The 23,678-nt window shown below is 58.6% G+C and overlaps 5 protein-coding genes across 5 annotated transcripts; 1 reads left to right on the top strand and 4 right to left on the bottom strand.

Annotated features, from left to right (window-relative positions):
- Window positions 1-987, bottom strand: LOC309405428 (proto-oncogene Mas-like; the record flags this gene model as incomplete). The annotated part of the gene is given in 2 exon segments (XM_082000198.1): window positions 1-312; window positions 316-987. Coding segments are annotated over 2 exon segments (984 nt in total).
- A 7,205-nt stretch (window positions 988-8,192) lies between these two features.
- Window positions 8,193-11,496, bottom strand: LOC309405430 (mas-related G-protein coupled receptor member H-like; the record flags this gene model as incomplete). The annotated part of the gene is made up of 2 exons (XM_082000200.1): window positions 8,193-9,187; window positions 11,388-11,496. The coding sequence occupies 2 exons, from the start codon at window positions 11,494-11,496 to the stop codon at window positions 8,193-8,195; spliced, it is 1,104 nt and encodes a 367-aa protein (XP_081856326.1).
- Window positions 11,497-11,919: 423 nt separating this feature from the next.
- Window positions 11,920-12,900, bottom strand: LOC309405431 (proto-oncogene Mas-like; the record flags this gene model as incomplete). The annotated part of the gene is made up of 1 exon (XM_082000201.1): window positions 11,920-12,900. The coding sequence occupies one exon, from the start codon at window positions 12,898-12,900 to the stop codon at window positions 11,920-11,922; it is 981 nt and encodes a 326-aa protein (XP_081856327.1).
- Window positions 12,901-19,619: 6,719 nt separating this feature from the next.
- Window positions 19,620-20,564, top strand: LOC309405732 (mas-related G-protein coupled receptor member H-like; the record flags this gene model as incomplete). The annotated part of the gene is made up of 1 exon (XM_082000588.1): window positions 19,620-20,564. One exon carries the CDS (start codon window positions 19,620-19,622, stop codon window positions 20,562-20,564), a length of 945 nt encoding a protein of 314 aa, XP_081856714.1.
- Window positions 20,565-22,496: 1,932 nt separating this feature from the next.
- LOC309405735 (mas-related G-protein coupled receptor member H-like) lies at window positions 22,497-23,479 on the bottom strand (the record flags this gene model as incomplete). Its single annotated transcript, XM_082000591.1, has 1 exon — window positions 22,497-23,479. One exon carries the CDS (start codon window positions 23,477-23,479, stop codon window positions 22,550-22,552), a length of 930 nt encoding a protein of 309 aa, XP_081856717.1. The 3' UTR covers window positions 22,497-22,549.
- Between the last annotated feature and the right edge of the window lie 199 nt (window positions 23,480-23,678).

The following is a 23,678-nucleotide window of genomic DNA, read 5'->3' on the forward strand; positions in this document are numbered from 1 at the left end:
TTATACAGTGGTCTCCACCGCAGCGTACTCAGGCCCATGGCTCTCCTCCTCGCTCACCGCTTTCTCTTCGAACACTCGGAGGAGAGCGACTTTCGCGGAGCCCTGGAACCGGCGCTGCTGGCAGCTCCCCGCCAGGAAGTAGATGACCGGATTGATGCTGCAGTTCATCAACGCCAGCAGAAAAGATGTATTTTCAGGAAATAACTCCTGCGAACTTGGAAGATTGAGGAAAACGTCTACACCAAAAGGAATACCAAGGGCAAAGAAGAAGATCACGTTGAGCAGGACAGCAACATAGAGTTTCCCCAGGTGTCATCTCTGTGACCCACATCGGAGTTTGATGAACAGGGACAGGTTAGAAATCAACATCATTGATGACAAAATCATGGAAATTGCAATGGCTACACCTGCAAATACCGTCTCGTGGCTTTCAGCAAAGTTAAAGCTAAGATACATTGAGGAAACAAAAAATCCAGGGAGAGTCCAGAGCACCCCCCTCACAACACCTGATAAGTGCTTTGGGCGGTGGCAACGGTACCAGATTGGGAAGAGGACAGAGATACACTGCTCCATGCTGATTGCTGTCAAGAGACCCAGGCTGCTAAGGTCAAAGAAGTGGCACAGAAATTCAACTACAAATACAAAATCCACATAGAAAGAAATAACATTATACAAATAAGAACAAATTACTGTTAAGCTCAAAATTGCCAATATGAGCAGAAAAAACAGGAGCAGCAGAGAGAAGTCAGCAACAGCTAGATTTAGGATGTAGACCGTGAAAGGGTTCTGCTTCATGTGGAAGCCCAGGAACCACATGACTATCCCATTCCCCACAAGTCCACAGAGAGAAATCCCCATACAGACACCTGCAAAGACCATCAATCCATAAGGCAGTCTTGAGCATCCATATCTGTTATTTTCCCCATAGTCCACATATCCAGAAGTCATGTAGTTCAGAGAGAGGTCTGTTGTGTTGGCCTCCACCATGGCCGATGACCCTGCTCTGGGTGGCCACTTTCTCCTTCTCCCACCACCTCCTAGGAGAGACGAGGAAGGAGAAGGAAATGAGGGGCATCGGCGCTCCCAGCACTCACCGTCTCTCCCCACAGCCCCACGCCAGCCCCAGGCTGTGCCGGGAAGGACCCGGTCCCCTGCCATGCCTGGGAAGGGCTCCCAGCCCTCCAGCCCTGTCCCTGGCCAGGAGGCATCTCCCACCTGCCCGTCCCTGGCCTCCTACCTCCTGGTGCTCCTGGGAGCAGCGCTGCCGCAGGAGATCCCGCACACGGGTTCCGCGAGGCCGGGCTTGCCAGGAGAAAGGGACTGGTGATGGGTGCTGTGGCCTCCCCACTCTGCTTTGGCCTCGTCCCTCGTGCCCGAGGAGCAGACCTTTGCTCAGAGATCACGTCCCGTGGGCAGGAGAGTCCCCTCACAATCTCATCTCATCGGTGACAGCTTCCCCTCGCGTGTCCCATGCACGGCGATCTTGTCAGTCAGGGCTGGCCACATCACTCCCTTCCTTTCCTCCCCCCAATTTTTCACCAGGAGCTGCTCATCAGTTAGGATCCTGTTAAGAAAGGCACTCAGACTCTGTAAAGTATCGTTTTAAATGCCATTTACTAGATCTAAAACTGTGAAGAAGGGCAGGATAGCACAGATAACCTTATGTCCCTTCAGGGGCTGCAAACCCCAGCATCAAACAGACCTCCGATCAGAGCAGATCCTGTCCGTGGAAAGGTTACCCCGTTACGCTCATTTGAGCTATTACAGGCTTTTCTTGAAAAAGAAAACAACTCATTCTGTTGTCAGACAAAAAGGGCGTTCACATGAGAACCGCTGCAGCGGTCTCAGATAAAGGCAAGGACGTGCAGGTGGTGTAATCACCAGCACCCCGTAGGAGCTGCCTGCAGGCTCCTACCTTATTGTCAACCCACCACGTTTATCCCGCGGCCAAGGGAGATGCACAGCAAAGCACAGCACGGCATGGCACAGCACGGGCCTGCGGCTGCTCAGGTTGAGCGTTTTGTGGATCACTAACTCCACGATGTATAATGGTCTTCTGCTCAGGATCTCTACACCCCCGTTCTCCAGCTTCAGCTCACCATGGCGGGGTCTCCTGGGTGTTGCTCTGCGAAGCTGGTGGTGGAGGACTTCCCCTAACTCTCTTCTGTTCCTTTGCTATCCTTACGGCATCGCCAAGGGGATGGTGTGGAAGAGATTTGGCAGGGCAGGAGGAAGACAGAAAGATGAGAATGAGTGAGATGGGACAGGGACCATCAACAACGGGGATGAACCAGTAGAAACCCCTCAGAAATCCCTGACAGTCCCATGGCCTTAACCATGGGGACTCTCCTGACCATGGGACGTGATCTCTGAGCAAAGGTCTGCTCCTCGGGCGCAAGGGACGAGGCCAAAGCAGAGCGGGGAGGCCACAGCACCCATCACCAGTCCCTTTCTCCCGGCAAGCCCGGCCTCGCGGAACCTGTGTGCGGGATCTCCTGCGGCAGCGCTGCTCCCAGGAGCACCAGGAGGTAGGAGGCCAGGGACGGGCAGGTGGGAGATGCCTCCTGGCCAGGGACAGGGCTGGAGGGCTGGGAGCCCTTCCCAGGCATGGCAGGGGACCGGGTCCTTCCCGGCACAGCCTGGGGCTGGCGTGGGGCTGTGGGGAGAGACGGTGAGTGCTGGGAGCGCCGATGCCCCTCATTTCCTTCTCCTTCCTCGTCTCTCCTAGGAGGTGGTGGGAGAAGGAGAAAGTGGCCACCCAGAGCAGGGTCATCGGCCATGGTGGAGGCCAACACAACAGACCTCTCTCTGAACTACATGACTTCTGGATATGCAGACTCTCCGGCAGTTAATCAGTCTCCGTGCATACCGTAAGATTATATGTTGTTGATAATTTCAGGTGTCTGTATTGGCATTTGCCTGTGTGGACTTGTGGGCAATATGATAATCGTGTGGGTCCTGGGCTTCCACATGAAGAAGAGCCCCTTCACCATCTGTGTCCTGAACCTAGCCATCGCTGACTTCTCTCTGCTCCTGCTCCTTCTTGTTATACTTACATTATACATTATTTCAAAAGCCTTTTGTCATTTCTTATTTGAACATAGTTTGATCAAGTATATCCTGATGGATCTGTTTCTGTTTTGGTATTTTGCCAGCATGTATCTCCTGACAGCAATGAGCATGGAGAGGTGCCTGTCTGTTTTGTTCCCGATCTGGTACCGGTGTCGCCGCCCAAAGCACTTGTCAGGCATCATGTGTGGAGTGCTCTGGGCTTTTGCCGGGCTTTTTGTTTCTTTCGTTTTCATTAGCTGTTATTTCCATTTGAATATAAGCTGTGTACAACTATTACGAGGTGTAAGCATTGTGAACTTTCTCATTTTCTCTTTATTCCCGCTACTTTCCAACCTTTCCCTGTTCATCAAACTCCAACGCGGCTCACAGAGACAACACCCGGGGAAACTCTATGTTGCTGTCCAGCTCAGTGTGATCTTGTTCATCTTTGGGTTTCCATTCAGTGTGGTGGTTTTCCTTGATCCTATTTATTTAAACCAGTTTTACTTTCATATTTCTTACCTGCTGGCATCACTGAATAGCAGCATCAACTCACTCATTTATTTCCTGGCGGGGAGCTGCCAGCAGCGCCAGTTCCAGGGCTCCGCGAAAGTCGCTCTCCTCCGAGTGTTCGAAGAGAAAGCGGTGAGCGAGGAGGAGAGCCATGGGCCTGAGTACGCTGCGGTGGAGACCACTGTATAAGGCACCGCTGGCGAGGAGGTCTGGAGGTGTGGAGCCTCGCAAGCAGCCTGGGGGATGGAGGCATGGGGGCACGTGGCACGGACGCGGCGCAGCACCGCTCAGCCGGGCTCGGTCCCTGTGCCCGGGCTGTATCCCCCATTGCAATGACCCTCCCTGCCCTGGTCCCAGCGAATAAACTCTGGCTCCTTTGGCTCAGCAGATGTGTTTTGCGGTGTTTTGGGGGATCTCTTGCCTGGGGAAGGTCTGACACATCAGTCCCTGGGGGAGCTCTGGCCATCTCTGCTGGCCAAGCGAGGCAGGGCTCTGCAAAAAGGATTGCAAAAATGGGCAAGCCAAGGCGGTCCGGCGGGCACCTCGCCGGCACCGCTGCACCCAGGCTGAGGTGAAAGGCTGAGCAAGGCGTAGAGGCAAGCGCTGCCGTGGGAAGCGGCCGTGCGGCTCGTCCGTGGGCCGGTGCGGTCCCCTCCTGACCCTGGTTCCCTCGGCACGGAGACGCTGCGACAGCAGAGCTGGCCTCTGCTGCTGCCCCGCAGGGAGGTGGAGGGTGAGGACCCCTGGGAGAGCCACTTGCTCCTGGAAGCCGAGCAGGATACTCTCGTGAAGAGGGGCTCGCTGGCAACTCATCCCCACCAAAATCCCCCTCCAGGCCCAGCAGAACCCCTCTGCCTCCTCCAGGACCGTGCGGGCTCCCCACAACAGGAGCGAGAGCCCCGGACCCCCGCTGCCCACACACACCGCGGGCTCGGGGGGCTGCGGGGACACATCCAGCCCGGCGCCGGCGGTGATTTCACGAACGTCTGCGGGGCTGATGCCTCTAGATGGCAGGAGAGGGGTACGGATTGCACGGAGCATCCCTGCTCTTCTCCCCGAAGAGCCGGTCAGCAGAGCCGGCCCTGCGCTCCCGGCTGGTGGAAAGAGAAACAAAACCACATCGTGTGGGGCTGCAGAGCTGGGGAAGAAACAAGAGCAGCCTCTTATACTACGTGCGAATTTGTCACACCGTTTAATTCCAGGGTTAAATCGTTCTGAGGAAAGCACGGCTTCGGTAGTGCCGGGGGATTACGAGTGGCGTGTTCCCGGCGCTGCGGTTGGTGCCAAGAGGTTCACGCAAGGTGCTGCTTTCCGGCAGTGCTCCAGGGGAACACGGCTTGTTGCGACAGACTACGGCTGGCTGACGGGACATCGTACCCTGAAGGTTTGTCACCTCCCTGCTGGGGTCTCTCAGGGACCGGACAGCACAGTGAGTGTCCCTGCAAGGGGGCAGGGAATCTGCTCCAGCCCTGCTCCTATCAGTCTCTACAGGAAAGCCAAGAGGGGATGTTAAGACATGTTTCGCTTTTCAATATCTCCATAAAAGTTTTGTCCACAGGGACAAAAGCGTCCCAAAGGAGGCTTCGGACTCTTTTGCCTTCCTTCAGCCAAGGCTGTGGTACCCTGCCCTCCAAATGTGGAAGGGGAGATGGGGGAACTTTTCTGTTTTCTCCGGAAAAGGCACCGATTTTGGAAAGGAAATATTTCAAGGTGAAGAGTGAGATAACACAGCGCAGCTCAGGGTGCCTGATGCCAAAGACCGCCTCGCTGATGCCAGAGAGAAGCACAGCGGCCAAATGTCGGCTGCAGAGGCTGAGACGGGAACCTGCTCTGGCACAGCTCACCAAACGCTCCCCAAACATGGCTCCAAGCCGTGCCGTGAAGCAAGGCAGGGGATTACCAGATCAGATGGTCTTGGCAAGTCAGAGACACTAATTCCTGTATCGTCTTTGCTCGCGGCAAAGATTTCATAGCAACTCCACTGAACACGCCTGCGTCCATAACCAAAAAGAGCCTGAAATATGGAAATTAATATAACGATGGGCCACTTAATCTTATAGAAATTAGGATCATCACACTGCTCCTCTGCCTGTGCGGGCGGGCGGGGAGTGGGGCCATCCTTCAGTTCTCCAGCTTTAGCGTCAAGAGGAAGCCCTTCATGCCTCCATCCTGAGCCTGGCCATCCTCAGGAGGAGCTGAGCAGCTCCTCTGCACAGCTGTTTCAATGACTAACCATACACTCCAAAATCCTGATTGTGCTGATCGTTTTGTTACTACTCCTAAATTAAATTTGGATTTCTTTTTTTTTTTTTCCAACATGGTAACTCTGACCCCAGAATTTGTTGAATAAACAACAACTGGGCTTCACTGCAGGGCTTGTCACTGGTGAACAGAGCAAGGCTGACTCAGCTCTGTCGGAAAGCGGCTCATTTCCTCTCATTCTAAAGCCTCTGTCTTGTCTATGAGGAGGACAAGTACCTCCAGAGCATGATGCACCTCATCCTAAGGTAGGTGCCTGCAGTAGTTGGGATGAACCATCTGTTGACAATGCCAAGACCTCCTCATTCCTCTGGGAGGGACCTGGGCAGCAGACGACATCTCTCTGGGATGCCTGCAGTTAGCAGAGCTGTATCTCATGGTTAGAAGCCTCCAGCTGAGCCAAACCACGGCAGTGGAGCCGAAAGCTTTCCTCAGGAACAGCTGAGGACACCAGGAGAGCATCTCCCTGGAGGGGTGGAGGGCTGAGGCGGGCAGAGGAAAAGACCAGAAGGAAAGGACCTCGCGGCATCCCAGCACCTGGGAGACTGCTGGGAGAAGCAGGGAGGAGGCACACAGCCTGACCGGGGAGAGCATCGCATTTGCAGGCGGCAGGGTCGCCTGTATTCACCCACCCGTTTCCCTGCCTCTTACACGGTGGGAAGTTGTCCGTCCCTCTCCCGCTGCCTTCAATCCGAGGGTAACTAACGTGCCGCTGCTTTTAGAAAGAGAAGCTAAAGTATAACCCCTGGGTGGTGAGTCATGCTTTGAAGACACATGATAAGATTAAACATCTAAGCATATAAGAAGGATGGGGACAGACTTTTTAGCAGGGGCTGTCACGATAGGACAAGGGGTAACGGTTTTAAACAAAAAGAGGGCAGATTTAAATAGACATAAGGAAGAAATTTTTCACAGGGAGGGTGGCGAGCCACTGGCCCAGGTTGCCCAGAGAGGTGGTCGATGCCCCATCCCTGGAGACATCCCAGGTCAGGTTGGACGGGGCTCTGAGCAACCTGATCGAGTTGCTCACTGCAGGGGGGTTGGACCAGATGGCCTTTCAAGGTCCCTTCCAACCCAAAGATTGTGTGATTCTATGATTTAACAGAGTTGTTTTACAGAATAAGGCAGGAGTCTTCCATCGTTGAGAGGGTTTTTTTTCTCCCTCTCTCCCACTTTCCTGTCCTTTGGAAAGTAAAATCTTTCCAAGTTACAACCTGTTGTCCAGGAAAGGGCTCCCGTCATCCAGGGAGTATCTCCCAAGGCCAGTGCAGAAGGACCACGATCCCCCCGTGTGCTTTTCCTGCTTCCCGGGATCTCCCTTGCCCGCAGGGTCACCCAGGCCACCACCTACCTGAGCTTCTTGTTTTTACCAGAGCGCTTCATGTGTTTAGTTGTCATGGCTCTGTACCTGTCCTGCGCCAAGTGATTGATTTTCCTGCCAGCCTGTCCGGTGACACGTAGCTCTGGGCTGAGGGACCAGCCAAAGGGCAGAGAAGCTTCTGTCACCATCCATAAAAAGGCCACTGTTTTCCTTCCCTCTCCTTGTATCCTCTTTCACAGGGAAAATCCATAGAGTCTTCAGGCAGGGCCGTTCTTTTTGGGTTGTTTCCTTCTAACCCTCCTCCTCTTGTTTTTCTAGATGAGGAACAGACACACCAGAAATAGATACAGACCTCAGGTCGTGGTTGCGAAATGGCGTTTGCTCAAGCTAACCATCCGGACAGCCGGGAGAAAAGGGGGAGGAACCACGAGAGGCCATTCCCGTCACAAACCCTTGCATGCAGACAACCTACATGACGCGCAGACGAAACTCGGGTTTGCCGCGGGAGCGAGGCGTTTCGGGGAAAGCCTTCCAGCGGCGATCCCCAGCGCGCACCCGCTCGCCTGGTAACGGAGCTGGATGTGAAGTCTCCGCGTATTCTCCGCACGTGTCGGCACCCGCTGGTCGCGCACGCACGAGGGTTTGCCCAGGAATTGTTCTGTCCTGCTGTGCCAAGCTTTCTTATCCGCCCACAATCTGCTCTTAAGCTGATACACCAAAAAAAAAACAAAAAACCAAAAAAACCCCAAAAAAGCCACTGGCAGGAGCTAAGAGCCCCCGCGGCTGTTTTAATAGTGCTCAGGGCGCAGCGAGCTCACTTTTGAGACGGGGAAAGCTCGGACCTGTTGAATAGGACAGGTTCCGAGCAAAGGTTTCAAAGCAAAAGGTTTCGATGGGTATTTCATCACGCTGTCCAGTGTCCGCCCCAGGCAGGAGTTCCCGCGCCGCCCAGCACGTTTTGTTGAGCTGCGGCTAATTAGCTTCAGGAATTAGCTCACGGGACACCTCCATCCCTACAGCACCTTCTCTCCGGGAGGGCTGCAGAGGTTTAAACAGCTGTTTCCACTGTGTTTTCTCTGTTTTGGGGCTCTGTTACATCTTCAAAAGTGTTCTGGAAAGCAACCCGGGCAGAGAGTGTGAACTTCTTCGCGCAGCTCCCAGCCAAGAAGTAAAGCACAGGGCTGATGCTGCTGTTCACGCAGGCGAATGGGAGGGAGGCGTCAAAGGCAAAAACAGAAAAATCAAACAGCCTTAGCAAGAGCCAGTAACCAAAGTCAGCGGTGAAGAAGGGGAAGAAGAAGACGGCTAGCAAGACCACCGCACAGAGCCGCCCTGGGGGATAGTGCCCTGAACAGCACAAGAGCCTGGCAAGCAGGGCTAGAGCAGAAAAAATCAGGGTAAGCGTCGACACGAGGTAGCTCAGGACGAAGGCGACGAGCGCCACGGGGCAGAGGTAGAGGGTCAGGGCGAGGAGGAAGGAGAGGGCCCAGAGCAGGGCACACAGCAGCGCCGGCAAGCACCCGGAGCGGCGGCAGGGGCCGCGGGCCGGGGCCCGGACGGACAGAGCCGTCACGGCGCTGAAGGCCGTCAGGAGGTAGACGCTGGCGGTGAAGGCGAAGAGGATGGTGATGTTCAACGCAGTCGTCACGTCCCGTGAGCCCAGCCTGTGACAAAGGCTCTCTGGGCCGTAAAATATCACAAGGGCGGTGGCGATGGAGAGGAGAAAGGTGAAGTTGGTGACAGCCAGGCTCAGGACGTAGGCGGTGATGGGGTTCCTGCGGACGCAGGAGCTGAGGAACCAGAGGACGGCCCCGTTCCCCACCAACCCGCAGAGACAGATGAGCAGCGTGACAGGGACTTTGCTCAAGTGACCGGCGTCACAGTCGGTGCAGTTGTAGTCATCGTCCTCGTGCCTCAGCAGCTGGTGATGCCAAGTCCTGTTCCACGCCGTCCCACCGGGCTGGCTCCAGCAAGCAGGGCTGGCTCTTTCCATGGCAGGGAGCGATGTGCTCCTTACGAAACCTCTGCTGCTTCTCCTTCCCCCTCACACAGCTGGAGGGACAAGATGAAAGAGGGACGAGATGAAAGAGGGACGCGTTAGCAGCTCTGCTGTCTCCCACGCCAGGCTTTTCAGACCTTTGCGGACATGCCCCAGCTTCCATGTGGAGGAGGACAGAGCGAAACGAGTGACAGGAGAGATAGAAGACGGGATGTGGGAAGATGGGTATGAAACGCCCGGTAGCAGAGCATGTGGAGCAAAAGCTAGGGAGGTGCCTCCTTCCTGGCGTTGGACAGGGAGGTCTGGGGGAGAGAAATAATAAGATGAAAGGATTGTCCTTGGAGATGTCAAAGAGCAAGTGGGTTTGGGGGTGGGATGTCATTGGGATTCTCAGGTGTCTAATTTTATGGTTGATCTTACTAAGCTGCTGGGTTCCTTCCATGGGACACTCATTTCAGTACCCCCTTACAACCTTTCTCCACAATATTTATAGGTCTTAACATCCTAGAGACTACCATTGCCCAATCAGATTTGGTGCAAATTGACAAACAGGTTCAAAACCAGTGAGGGGAGGCACTGATTAGGCCCCAAAAAAAAAACCCACCAAACTAGAAAAGTCTGACCTCCTTTCCCCTGGAGCCTGGAGAACTTCACTGGAGCAGGCGCGTTGCAGACTTACACCACCTCGTGCTCGCCGGCTGCTGCCCGCGTGATGGGATCTTCGTCAGGTTTCCTGGAATTGCCACTTGGAAAACTAGACCAAAGCCTGCCTTGGTGAGCCTGTGCAGCGTCCAGCGTGGGGTCTTTCTCAGGTCCTTTCACAAACCGCTTTCCACAGTGTTAGCCACGCAGGTCGTGTTCTCAAGTGTTCTTGCAAACAGGGTACTACTTCACAGCATCAGGGTTCTGGTTATAATCTATTCTTGGCTTTGTACAGGAAATGACTAACAAAAAAGAGTCTCAGAAACTGGACCTATGGGAAAAGCAGATCGTCTCCGTGTCAGGTTCCTCTTTCGTTTCATTTTAAAGCAACCCCAATCCCAAAAATATTCGTATCTTTGGACTGGCTGAACTTTTCTCCTATCGTTCCAGGGACCCGGCGCTACAAGCTCGACGTGGCTCCAGAACATCTATTTCTGATTCAGATCCAAGTTTGCTGCTTGTGTACCACGACTTCACGGTGATACGTGACCTTCAAATACCCAGTTTCCAGGAGCGTGCTACTACGTGCATCAGGGAGCTAAATGAATAATAAGATCTGTGCGTCAACCAGAGACGACATGGAGAGACGGCTTAGGGTTTCAGCAAAAATCCTGAAATTTGCCTTTTTTTTCCTAAGGAGAGGTGAATCGGTGCTGCTCACTGGGCTATAGCCATCTAAAAGTCAAGGGTTTCATCCCAGTTGTCTCCTACACTCCCTTTGTAGTCAGCCAGCAGCCTACAATGGTTTTCCCAGACAGGCCCACCTAAGTTCTGGAGAGCTGAAGATGATGATGGAGATGGTTCCTACCCAGGCTGACCGCGAGGAGGGTGAAGTGCAAACCCCTCCCGTCGCATCTGGGAGCGAGGGGTGCTCCCATCCCCTCACCAAGCCAACCCTTCCAAGCGCAGACAGGGCGCGGGAAGGAAAGCGTGGAGGTGGACCGGCGTACTGCCGCGCGACACGCCGCGTGCCGCGCGATCGACCCGTGCGCTCTGCAGGAAGAGTGACCCAGGGCTTCTCAGCCTCTGCTTTTGCGGGCGGCATCCCGAGCCTGTTCCCCCAGAGCTGTATTCCCGAGGCGAGATTCACACACCTGGGTGGCTTGTTCGTGGCGGGGTTAGGCTCGTATCTGCTCGAAGGAAGCTGCCTTCCGTAAATGTTACGGCCCTGGTAGCAGTTGTTTCTGTGCGTCGGGAAAGCCGATAAAACCACCCGCCAGGCAGAGCTCAACCTCCTGGAGCCTGCGAGAGCCTTCCCCACCCTCCATTTCTGCCTCTTTCCGTGGGTCCGTCCTGGCACTTTGCTCCATGGGCTTCTCCAGCAGCCATCAGTCCCCAGCTGGCTGGCTGGCTGTCCACCCTCTGCCCAGCCGACCACCAGCAGCGCTTGCCCCTTCGCCTGTCCCTTCCTGCCTCCCCGGTTAAAGCCCCGCGGCCGGGCGGCGGGTCGGCTGCTGACCGGTGCTGCCAGCTCCGTCGGCCAGGCTGAGGTGGGTTTTCTCTGTCAGACTGGGGCAATGTCATCTCTGACCTCGCCCTCACCTCCTCTGGCCTGGGGGCTTTTGAGGATCGAGGTGTGGGCCAGGGCTTTAGCATCCGGCGCCGAGGTCCCAGAAGCGGGCAGAGGCAGGAGGAGCTGGGATGTGTCCATGCTGGGAAGCAGGCAAGGTACGGACCAGGGCCCGGGAGCGTGGCCGTGTGAACCCTGGAGAGCAAAACGGATGAGGCAGGACTTTCTGGAGCACATCATTTTGGCGTTATAAACCGGCGGGCAGCGTGAGGGGACTGCCCCAACCGCCGCTCTGGGAAGGAGCGAGGGCACCCCACGGAGCCGGCACGGGAGAGAAACCGCCATCCCCAGTAAGCTGCACGAAAGACGCTTTTATTAAAACGAGTTAAAAACGAGGCGGGAACCAGCCCTGCCCCTGGAAATCTCATCGAGCGTGGCCGTGTCCCGGGGGTCTGCCAGTCCCGCTCACCCCCCCCCGGCGAGGGCCGTGCTCTGGCGGGTGCTGGCCCGGGGCGCGGAGGCAGGGCTGCCCCTCTCCAGGCGCCAGCCTGCGGCCACGGGGGTCTAGGCAGCATTTCCCATCACCGGGGTCTCACCCACCTCTTGGGAATCTGCCCGATCGTCAAAGACCCTCTGAAGAGCCACTTTGACCGATCGCCTGAACCGGGACTTTTCGTAGCTCCCAACCAGGACGTAAATAACCGGGTTGATGCTGCTGTTGACAGAGGCCAGCAGCAGGCAGACCTCAAAGACAAAATTAACGTAGATGAAGAAGTTGAGGAAGATCTGGACAGTGAGCGGGATGCCAAAGAGGAGGAAGAAGAAAACAGTGAGGAAGATGACAGCGTAGAGCCTCGCCGGGTGGTGTTGCCAAGAGCTACGCCTGAGCTTGACGAAGAGGATCACGTTGGAAAGAACCATCAAGGGAGCGAAGAAGCAGAAATTGAGAAAGCACAAGGCTCCGAGAACCATCCAGCAGCGCCGAGAGTGGCCCAGGTCGCACACGAGGTACACCAGCCCGGCAAGGACGCAGGCGAGGGCCCACAGCAGGCTGCACGTGACGGCCGACAGGAGCTTCGGGCGGCGGCACCGGGACCAGAAGGGCCAGAGGACACCCACGCACCTCTCCACGCTGATGGCCGTGAGGACGTAGAGGCTGGTGCTGTAGGTGAGCAGAACCATGGAGTGAAACAGCGGCAGCGCCCGCAAAAGCCCCGGCTGAAAGCAGCTGAGCATGGGCATATGATATATGACGAGGAACGCCGACGCGCAGAGCAGGAAGCAGGCGTCGGCGACAGCCAGGTTCAGGAGGTACGCGGTGAAGGGGTTCCTCCTGACGCGGAAGCCGAGGAGCCAGAGGATTGCCCCGTTCCCCGCCAGCCCGCACAGGCAGACGAGCAGCGTGATGCTACCGGTGACGATTTCGGGGACGTGTTCTTCAAAGCACCTGGTCCCATTGTGTCCGTCCCCATAGACCACGCTCTCCGTAGGCGCCGGGGACGCCGTGCGCCAGTCACGGGTCATGTGGCTGGGAGGTCGGTCCATCTTCCTCCTCTCTCTCTCGCGCTCGCCTGGGGAAAGGCAAGAGATGAGGGCAAAATTAGCGACTCTCAGTTCCCCAGCACTGTGAATGTCCTCCGGTCATCCGGTCTTCCCCCCTTCTCCGTGGGCTGCAACATCTGCAACCCAGAGAGTGTAAGATCTGTGCAGAGAAAAAATGAAAGAAGGGAAGGGAAGGGAAGGGAAGGGAAGGGAAGGGAAGGGAAGGGAAGGGAAGGGAAGGGAAGGGAAGGGAAGGGAAGGGAAGGGAAGGGAAGGGAAGGGAAGGGAAGGGAAGGGAAGGGAAGGGAAGGGAAGGGAAGGGAAGGGAAGGGAAGGGAAGGGAAGGGAAGGGAAGGGAAGGGAAGGGAAGGGAAGGGAAGGGAAGGGAAGGGAAGGGAAGGGAAGGGAAGGGAAGGGAAGGGAAGGGAAGGGAAGGGAAGGTCAATAGGAATAGGAATAGGAATAGGAATAGGAATAGGAATAGGAATAGGAATAGGAATAGGAATAGGAATAGGAGGGAAAAGCTTGGGCCCAGGGTGGCAGGAGACAGACAGAGAGCTGGAAGAGAAGAGGAGGGAGAAAGAAAAGACGTGCAGAGCCACTCTCCCTTTAAGGACTGAAAAGGGCTGAGGAGGTGGAGGGGAAGGACGGAAAGGCCGAAGGCAGAGCAGCGCCGCGTGCCCCAGTGGCAGGAGCAGAGGTGAGCCCCAGACCCCTCTCACCAGGGGCAGGGGGGTCCGGCGAGGGCAGAGCCCTTGCACAGCCTTGGAATCCCAGAGCCGCAAACCCCAGTCCTCTCCGTCGGACTTGCACGTGGAATTTTACAAAGCTGCCACGCCAAAACCCTCCCGGATGAGATCTGGCCGCCGGGAACACGGTAACTCCACGACGAGGTTCCGCCGAGGGTCTGCGCGCGGGCGCCGGCACCCTGCCTCTTCCTCAGCTGGAGGCCGAATGGGCTCCGGGACCACGGTCCCGGGTTTCTGCCCAGGGGCGGGCGGCTGCGGGCACGCCGACGTGCCGGGGCTCAGTCGCGGCTCCCGAGAGCCGCGGAAGCGGCTTTGCCCAAGAGTCACCCTCACGGGACGGGCGTTGCAGACCCGATCCGCCGGTTGCTTCAGACGCTTCCTGTTTGCAAACCTGCCGCCGTCGTCTGGAGCGCGAAATCACCATCTTCTTCCTCACTCGCTCCTGCCCTCCTGCGCCCGGCGGCAACGTCCCCGAGACCCGCCGCGACGCCGGGGAAACGACGCCCTGCGCGGCGCCCGCTGCCTCCCCGCCGGCGGCAGAGCCGGTCCGACGGAGCAGCCCGGAACCCGCCGGAGACGAGCAGAGCGCGGGTCGGCGCCGGCCGAGAAATAAATGTAACCCAGGCGAGCGGGTTTAAGGCAGAAACCGGCAAGAACCGTGGGCAGCAACGCCTAAATCTGCTGGCGCTTCCCGGCGCGCGCCCCAGCCTTCGCTTTTTGGTAACCCGGCTACTTTAGTTCAGCGGGGCGGCAACTCGCCCGGCTTCAGGCTGGGTCTGAAAACCTGCTTTTTGTGTTTAAAGGAAGGGCTCGACAGAGAATGAGATTGAAGGAGGGAGTCGTAGGACCAAGCCGAAGGCGGAGGCTGCTTGTGGGGACGGTTGGTCCCTCCTGTCGGCTCTTTCTTCGCCGGTGAAGTGGAGCCGGCAGCTACTTGGCTGCGTTTCCCAGTTCTTTGTAAATGATGTTAAATATTTATTAAACGTTAAATGATGTGATAAATAAATAACAAACAGAAAATCATATATACCACTCATAGTGGTATATGTAAATGTACATATATATATGTGAAAAGTAAATGCTAAACTCTAGGTGGTAAGTAACTAAGCGTAGCCGGTAAATAACAAGCTGTAGGTGGTAGATGATAAATAGTAAATTAGTGAATAAATAGTAAATAATAAGCGATAAACAATAAGTAACAACAAATTAGCAACAAATAATAAATATAAATAGCAAATTGGAAATAAATACAAATAAAATAGGTAAGCTATAAATAAAAATTAGTGTTGTTGCTGATGTTGCTGTTGCTGGTGGTGTTGTCATTACTATTAAGGGCGTGCACGAGGCCCGGGGATGTGGTTCCCGCCGGCAGCGCCTGAGCCGGAGCCCCCGGCGCGCCCGAGGCCGACTTCTTACGAAGACCCGGCTTGTGCCTGGCTGCCGTCACAGGGCGCCGACGCGTTTCTTCGGGGCTGCGCGGGCTGTCGCCTCGCGGCGTCTCCGCCGCGCGTCACCCTCTCCTTCCCGGGACCGCCGCGGGAAAGGCTCCATCGGCTTCCTCCTGGAAGACTCGCTGACTGGCTTTGTATCTCCTTTTAGATCGCTACGATCCCAGGAAAAATAATTTAAAAATTTATTTAAAAAAATAAATAAATAAAAGCAGCAGGCGGAGTTGGAGCCTGTCTTTTACCAGCTCTGCCGTATCCAGGGCCAGCTGGACCCAACGCCAAACCACAGGAACATATGTGTGAACTGAACTTAATTAATCGGCATTCCTCTGCCTGCAGCTCACGCTACGCCGCTGGGGAGGGCTCGACCGGAGGCACACATTTCCCAGCAGAAACATCTTCTTACGACCCACCCAGCAACCAAAGAGAACCCGTACCGTTACAAGAAATTGGAACAAAATTGTAAAGAACTCCAACAGGGTAGTGACAAAACATAGAACGGATAAGAAAGGGCAATCCTTCCACCCGGGGTCGTTTCAATAGCCTGAGAAAAATTCAAGTATCTTAGTGCTGAGCTTCCAGGCACCCAAGTGAATAACCCCGCTGCTGAGGCTCGCGCTAATCACCGCTGCCGTCGCCGGCTCTCGCCGCCTGTGCCCCAAATGTCCTTCCAACCACAAGTGCTTTGGGCCGGCTCGCTCCAAATTCCCCCTCGGCGCGCTCCCAGCATCTGCTCCGGCCACGGAGGAGCGGGCAGGCTGTGCCGGTGCAGCATCCCTCGGGAAGCCCCGAAGAGAAATGTGCCGGCCTGGCTGGGAATAGTCACGGGCGGCAGGATCGCGGGCAAGGCACCCTGCCAGCTCCGGGCCAGCGCTGCCGCGGGGCTTCTCCCCCGGCCCCTGCAAAAATCAACCCCAAAGTAGCTTTTTTGCGTCAAAGCAATGTCAGGATTAGCTAAAAACGTCGCGCCCCGGCGGTTTCAGGCTGCGTTAAACGCAATGCGGCTGCCCCGCAGCTCCGTCTCCCTGCTGCTCCCGAAGCTTCTGTTCGGCCAGATTTCGTGGGGCGGGGGGGGGAAGCGTGACCCTGTTCTTCCTTCGTCCATCTTCAGGCAGTGCGAGTCGGCACGTGTCTGCGGAACGGCACGCTGCGCTTCGCCGCCCATCCTCCTCCTCCTCCCGGGAAGGCTGAGCCCGCCGGCACCGGCGCTGTGCCCAGCCCCGGCTGAGACCCTTCGCAGCATCCACAGAGCCACGAACAGCACGACGGCATCCCCACAGCTCTCGCTTCCCAGGCATTTTTCTCGCTGAAACCTGTCCGAATCGGGTTCTCCTTTCGTCTTGGCTTTCCCCGGGGTACGAATCTTGCAGGGGTGGCCACACGACCCCTCTGCCCCGGGGAGCATTCCTTGGAAGCAGCTGAGGAGATGTGAGCTGTGCCGGCACCTGGGAGCCGAGAAAACCCCGCTGCGCGCTCCTGAAGTCCTTTCGCAGAGACGGAGCACGACCCGATTTCAGCAAAAGGCTGAAAACCTTTCTGTGTGACAGATCCTTAAGCATTTGCACCGGGGGAAAAGAAAAACCCCGAACCGTTCCCTCAAGCTCAGAGGGTGTAATGCTGGCCACTAAGAATTGGCTTGAACTGCACGAAACGAGAGGATTTGCTCTTTTACGCAAGGGATCGTTCCCTGAGCTGCAAGTTACACGCAGGTTATGATATTCGGATTTAATTTCGCTGTCGTTTATAAACTTTGTAAAAGGTTAGTTCCAGCACGTGCCCCCCTGCACGAGGCTGTCTTCATGACAGGAGGTTTACGACACGGACGATTCCCCTTTCCGAAAGAAGCGGCCGTGAGGATCGTGCAGAGCTCGGCGGCCTCTCGCCGGAGCTGTCCCGGCGTCAGATGAATCATCCCTCCCACCGCCAGCAGCGACGAGGGTGCCAGCCCTGTGGAAGAGGTTAAACGAGTACATGAGAAAATCTGTTTCTTCTTTTCCCTATAGCAAAAGAAAAACAAGATTCTCCCCCCGCTCCGGCCACACAAAAAAAAAAAATCAAGAAGAGGGAAAGGGTGACGCACAGCAGCGCTGCCACTTGGGGAGCTTTCGGGTTTTGGAAGTTAATTTAGCAAAATCCTTTATTGTAAAAAAAGACTCTACAGAGAATCCCAACACACCGAAGATTCAGCCTAACCAGATTTCCGCTTCCTATGCGCTTTATCAGGTAAACGGAGAGTCAGGGAAAAGAAAGAAAGAAAAAAAAAAAGGCAGAAAACGTATTCCTATCGTCCGCAGCCTGAGACCTCCATCTGCTTCACTCAACCTCACTGGCCAAAAAACGGCCGCGACTTTGTGAACTCCCGGCACCGATTTGAAAAGGCTGATGTTTTCAGCCGCCCTCCCCACACGTCGCAGGGAATCCCCGCTCTCCGGCCAGTTGATAAATAGTATTTATCGCTATTTCCCAGCTGCGGGGCCGGAGGGAGGTGGACGGAAGCGCTGCCAGGCGGAAAGCGGGGCTTGGGCTCGGCTCGGGAGCGTCCAGCCTGCCCAGGGATTAGGTCCCGTAATTAGTGGCCGAGGGCACCGGGCACCGGGCACAGGAGGGCTTCCTCGCCGCTCCGGCGGGTCGGTACTCTGAAGCACTCCGCTGCGACTCGCAGTGACTCAGAATGCTCTGTTTAGCCTTAAAAACAAAGCAACCAAACGGACAAACCCCTCACCACCACCACCACCCCCAAAAAAAAAAAAACAAAAACCCTCGGAGTCAGCGCGCCATAACGTGCGGCCGGGTCTGGCTCCCCGCGCGAAACGCGGGCGACCGGGTCGGCTTTCCCAGTACAGCCCCTGCCGGAGGAAGGGGCTTCGATGATATGAAACCCCTGGAAACAACCCCGCCCTTACCAAAAAGCGCGGGAACGGGGATAACGGGAGAAATCCAGTGGCCTCGGGAGCCGATTTTAAGCGTTCACGGTACGTTTCGGAGCAGCCGAAGGCTACCGCGGCAGAGAACCAGGTAGTCAGCCCGGGCAGCGGGGACAGAAGCCGAAAATGCCCCCCAAGCTGCAAGGGCCCACTCTGGACAGTGGATCCCTCTTCCGCGGCTGAGGCAACCGCCAGCGGCGCTTTACGGCCCGCCGTCGTCGTGCGAATCGTCGCGGCAAGGACGCCCATCGCTCAGAACGTGTTTCGGCGGTGGCCAGAACGTGGCCGCGAGGAGCGCGGGGTCCCCGTGGACCCGCTCAGGGGACGGTGCAGCCAGACCAGGCGTGGGGGCAAGTGCCTCCGAGGAGACGCTCTGCTTGGCCCCGAGCGGGACCCGTGAGCCGCAGGAGAGGGTTTAACGCTACCGGGGCCGAGCTCAGGACCCGCGGCCCGGGGTGCGGGGGCTACCGACGGGGTGGGATCGCGTAAAAAGAACCGCGAGGGCTGCCAAGGCCGGGGAGGGTGCGTTGCTGCCGGCCAAGAGCCGGGAGGGCTGCGGCTCGCCGTAGCGGCCGGCTGGGAGGGGAGCACAGCGCATCCCTAAGGGGCGTCAGCAGTCATTAATCTGGGCTCTAGCTAGGCTTTGGCGAGGGTCCCCGCGCCCCTCCCAGACGGGGAGCCGCTTCCGAGAAGCGCCCAGCTGCCCCGCCGGCCCCGCCGGCGCCGCGCCGCTGGAGGGGGACGCGCCCCCGGGGGTGCCGAGGTGCCGGGAGCCCGGCGGCGGGCGGGGGAGAAGGGAGGAAGGGCAGAAAGGCGCCGGGGGAGGGCAGGCGGTCAGCGAGCAGGTCCGTGTGCGGAGCGGAGCGTTTCCCATCAGGAGGAAACACGGCGCCATTCACAAAATTCCGCGAGCGGAGCTGCTGGCAAAAGCCACTTCCTTGGGGGGGGGGGGGAAGAGAAAGAGCGAGATAAATAAAAACAGGGAAGCGGAGCTGTGACGTAGCCGCGGTTACAAAACCCTTCCCGATTCCCCCGCGACCCCACTGCGGCCGGGGGAGCGGCACGCGCCGCCGAGGGGTGCGCCGGGGACGGGGCGCGGAGCCGGCGGGACGAGACCTCCCGGCGACCCGGGGACTGTCGCCTTCTTGCAGCTGTCCCGGGAGGATCCGCTTCGGGGTGCGGGTCCGAAGGCAGCGTGGGATGCCGAGACGCTGACGCTGCTCTGCCCGAGCCCGGCTGGAGAGACAGCCCCTGCCTGCCGCTCCCCCAAAGCCAACAGGTAAGTGCAACGTTCTCCTTCGTCCCCACCTGCCTTTCCTCCAGCACCCGCTACCCTCCTCCCACCCTCTCCTGGAGGCCAGCAGCCCTCTCCCCAGGTCCTCTCCCCTCCCTTGCGCTTGCCTTCTCCTGCCGAACCTCCCTCTCCCTCCCCTCCCAATGTCCACCGCTCCCCTCCCCAGCACTTCCCCGTACCCGCCGCCGACGCTTTCCCAGCGCAAGGAGCTGGCGAGGCTCGGCCCCGGCTTCTCCAAGCCACTAACTCCCCGTCCGGTCCCTCTGCAGCCGGGGAGCACGTCCCACCGCCCGCCCAGCGCCCATCCATGGAGGCGAACCACGCGTCCCCACCTCCGGCACCACCCTCACCGACCGCCGACGGAGACCACCCGTGCAGGATAGAGGTCACCGACGTGGCCGTAGACGGCGTCACGCTGCTCATCTGCCTCTGCGGGCTGGTGGGGAACGGGGCCGTCCTCTGGCTCCTCGGCTTCCGCATCCGCAGGAACCCCATCACCGTCTACATCCTCAACCTGGCCGTCGCCGACTTCACCTTCCTCCTCTTCATGGCCGCCTCCGCCCTCCTCTACGTGCTGGAGAACGTCTCCTGCTCCGCTGTCGTGTCCCTGATGTACCTGAGGTCGCTTTTGCTGCTCTCGCTCTTCTCCTACAACATGGGCCTCTACCTCCTGACGGCCATCAGCATCGAGAGGTGCGTGTCCATCGTCTGCTCCAGGATCCGCCGCCCCCGGCGCTTGTCGGCCGTGGTGTGTGCCCTGCTCTGGGCCTTCTCCATCGCTGTCATTGCTGCAGTGAGTTCTCTGTGCCTGTTGCACGAGCACGAGCACTGCCGCGTGGCTCTCATCTCCATGTATGTCCTCAATTTCCTCATCTTTGCCCCACCCATGGTCGTTTCCAGCACAATCCTCTTCATTAAGGTCCAGTGCGGCTCCCAGCAGCGCCAGCCCAGGAGGCTCTACATCGTTATCTTCCTCACCGTCCTCTTCTTCCTCCTCTTCGCTCTTCCCCTCAGCATCTGGAATTTCCTGCAGCAGTTCAGCTACAGCCTCGTGTCCTCCCAGGTCGTTTTCCTGCTCGCCTGCATCAACAGCAGCATCAACCCCTTCATCTACTTCTTGGTGGGGAGCTGCCAGAGGCACTGCTCCGTGGTGTCCCTCCAGGTCGCCTTCCAGAGGGTCTTTGAGGAGCCGGAAGACAACACAGCGTGCAGCAACGACACCACGATGGACACGCTGGCCCCAGCCTGTTGAAGCCTTTCCACCGCTCTGCTTAAGGCCCCCGGGACAGTGGCTGAGGGTTTCCTTGAGAAACCAGGTTAATAAACATCTGCAGCGTCTCCCCCCACGTCACCCTCTCACCGCGTGCTCCTGCCCCCCACAGAAGAGGAGAGGGGGGCCATCCCCGAGGTCGACGTGGGGAGGGATGCTCTGCGGGGAGCGCCTTGGAGCACGGCTCTCCTCCTCCCTGCCAGCCCACCCCGGATCCTAGGGTGCTCTTCCCCCAGAGGACTGTGTTCTCAGCGGCTTTTCGGGGTGAGCATCGCCTTTGGGAAACCCTGACTCGCGTACAGAGCGGGGAGCAAAACCCATTTGGCGTCCTAAGCCCCTCTCCCCACCCCACGTCCCAGCCCACGGGGCCTCTCTGAGCTTCGCTCCCCTCCCACAAGGCTGGCGGGGAGGGACCCCACTGCCCCTCCCCAGGCTCTGCCGGGGCCCTGCCGCCCTCCCTTCCCGCCGGTACCCGGTTCCCGTGTCCCGCTGCTGCCTGACATCAATAAACAGCGTCGTGCACCCTTCGCCTGGGTCCCGCTGCCGGACAGGGGTGCGGGTGGAGGGAGGGGAGACACACACGCAGCGAAACCGATGCCAACCGCCCGCGGCCGGGACTGCGCCGGCACAGCCGGTGCGGGCAGGACGGGCCCAGGGCTTCGGCAGTGCCCCCAGGCTGTTGTATTGCTGTCACAGCAAATATCTACCCAAAGATATATATAATTTTTTTTAATTTTGTGAGCCAGGGGTAAGTGTAAAGGACTCTTCCTTCCGAAATTCTTCCTCTCCCCTGGCTTTGGTAGGCTGGAGCATTGCTGCTGCTTCAGCAGGCTGGGATGGTGCAGCAGCGAGGGGAGGGGGAGTCCACGGTCCCCAGCTTGGCCACCGCCTTCCCGGAGCAGGGTGCCACCTGTGTTGGTCACCACGGGCTCCGCGGGGCATCGCTCGCCTCCTTACAGCTTTGCCAAGGAAGGCAGTGCCGGAGCCGGCAGCGGTGCGTCGGACGGCTTCGGATCCAGCACCGTCACACCGGGCCTCAGTTTCCCCCAGCACCGTCGGGGAGGCGGGAGGTCGGGCACGGCCCATCCCCGGGCTGCCCCGGGGACACGGCGAGCTGCTGGTGCAGCCTCCTCGCGCGCTGCCCCACGGTCACGGCTGGGGCTGGTGCTGGTGCTGTCCTGATGAGTGCGGACCCCCACCGCCTCCTGCACCCCCCACCCAGCCCCACCGCGTCCCACACCTTCCCACCAGCCCCACCACGTCCCACACCTTCCCACCAACCCCACCACGTCCCACACCCCTCATACCAACACTACCACATCCCACACCCCCCATGCGGCCCCACCGCCCCCCCCGGCCAGCCCCACGCCTGAAGCTCCAGTGCCTCCCTATGGGCTGCCCACCCCGGGCCGCCCCGTATGGGGTTTTTTGGGGGAGGGCTGTCTCTCGGGGACACCCCCGCTCCGCACGGGTTCACCTCCGGTACTCCGGCCCCCTCCAGCCTCCCTCCCGCCCCCGGAGAGGACAGAGAGGCGGCGGATGGAGCCAGCGGCGTTTATTGGGGCGGGAGGAGCGGGGCCGGGGCCGCGCAGCCCCGGGGGGGCAGGAGCGGGACTGTCGGGCACCCCACCGAGCCCCGGAGAGCCGCTTCCTCAGGGGCTGGGGCTGGGGCTGGAGCGGGGGGGCCCCGGGCGTGCTCCGGTCTCCTCCTCCCTCGCTGGAGGGCAGCAAAGCCCCGCGCTGGGGCCGGGGAGCGGCCGGAGATGGGGTAAGGGATGGGATGTGGGATGGGGTGAGGGATGGGATGTGGGATGGGATAAGGGATGGGGATGTGGGATGGAGGAGAGGGGATGCATCCCGACACACAGCCACGGGCAGGTGACCTGCGAGCCCGGCTGGGAGAGAGGGTGGGCAGCGGAGCGTGAAGCCGGGGTGGGCAGCGTGGCCAGTGTGACCACAGTGGCCTCTTAGCTGGAGATCATGGTGACCCCCGTCTCTTCGAAAACCCTCCGGAAGGCGACCTGGAGGGACACCACGGAGCAGTGCCTCCGGCAGCTCCCCACCAAGAAGTAGATGAAGGGGTTGATGCTGCTGTTGATGCAGGCGAGCAGGAGAACGACCTGGGAGGACACGAGGCTGTAGCTGAACTGCTGCAGGAAATTCCAGATGCTGAGGGGAACCCCAAAGATGAGAAAGAAGAGGACGGTGAGGAAGATAACGATGTAAAGCCTCCTGGGCTGGCGCTGCTGGGAGCCGCACAGGACCTTAATAAACAGGATCACATTGGAAATGACCACGGGTGGGGCAAAGATGAGGAAATTGAGGACGTACATGGAGATGAGAGCCACCCGGCAGTGCTCGTGCTCGTGCTCGTGCTCGTGCAACAGGCACAGAGAACTCACCGCAGCAATGACAGAGATGGAGAGGACCCAGAGCAGGGCACACACCACGGCCGACAAGCGCCGGGGGCGGCGGCAGCGGTACCAGAGCGGGCAGACGATGGACACGCACCTCTCGATGCTGATGGCCGTCAGGAGGTAGAGGCCCATGTTGTAGGAGAAGAGCGAGAGCAGCAAAAGCGACCTCAGGTACATCAGGGACACGACAGCGGAGCAGGAGACGTTTTCCACCACGTAGAGGAGGGCGGAGGCGGCCATGAAGAGGAGGAAGGTGAAGTCGGCGACGGCCAGGTTGAGGATGTAGACGGTGATGGGGTTCCTGCGGATGCGGAAGCCGAGGAGCCAGAGGACGGCCCCGTTCCCCACCAGCCCGCAGAGGCAGATGAGCAGCGTGACGCCGTCTACGGCCACGTCGGTGACCTCTATCCTGCACGGGTGGTCTCCGTCGGCGGTCGGTGAGGGTGGTGCCGGAGGTGGGGACGCGTGGTTCGCCTCCATGGATGGGCGCTGGGCGGGCGGTGGGATGTGCTCCCCGGCTGCAGAGGGACCGGACGGGGAGTTAGCGGGACCCCAAAGGACACGCCAGGGAGAGGGGCCCTGGGGACATGACACCGTGGGGCTGGGGGCAAGGCGGTGACGGGAGGGCTGGGGAGGCGGCTGCCTCGCCGCGATGGGCTGGGGGGTGAGTGTGGAGGAG

Source organism: Phaethon aethereus (assembly GCF_964289735.1).
Source record: "Phaethon aethereus genome assembly, chromosome: 5".
Lineage (NCBI taxonomy): Eukaryota > Metazoa > Chordata > Aves > Phaethontiformes > Phaethontidae > Phaethon > Phaethon aethereus.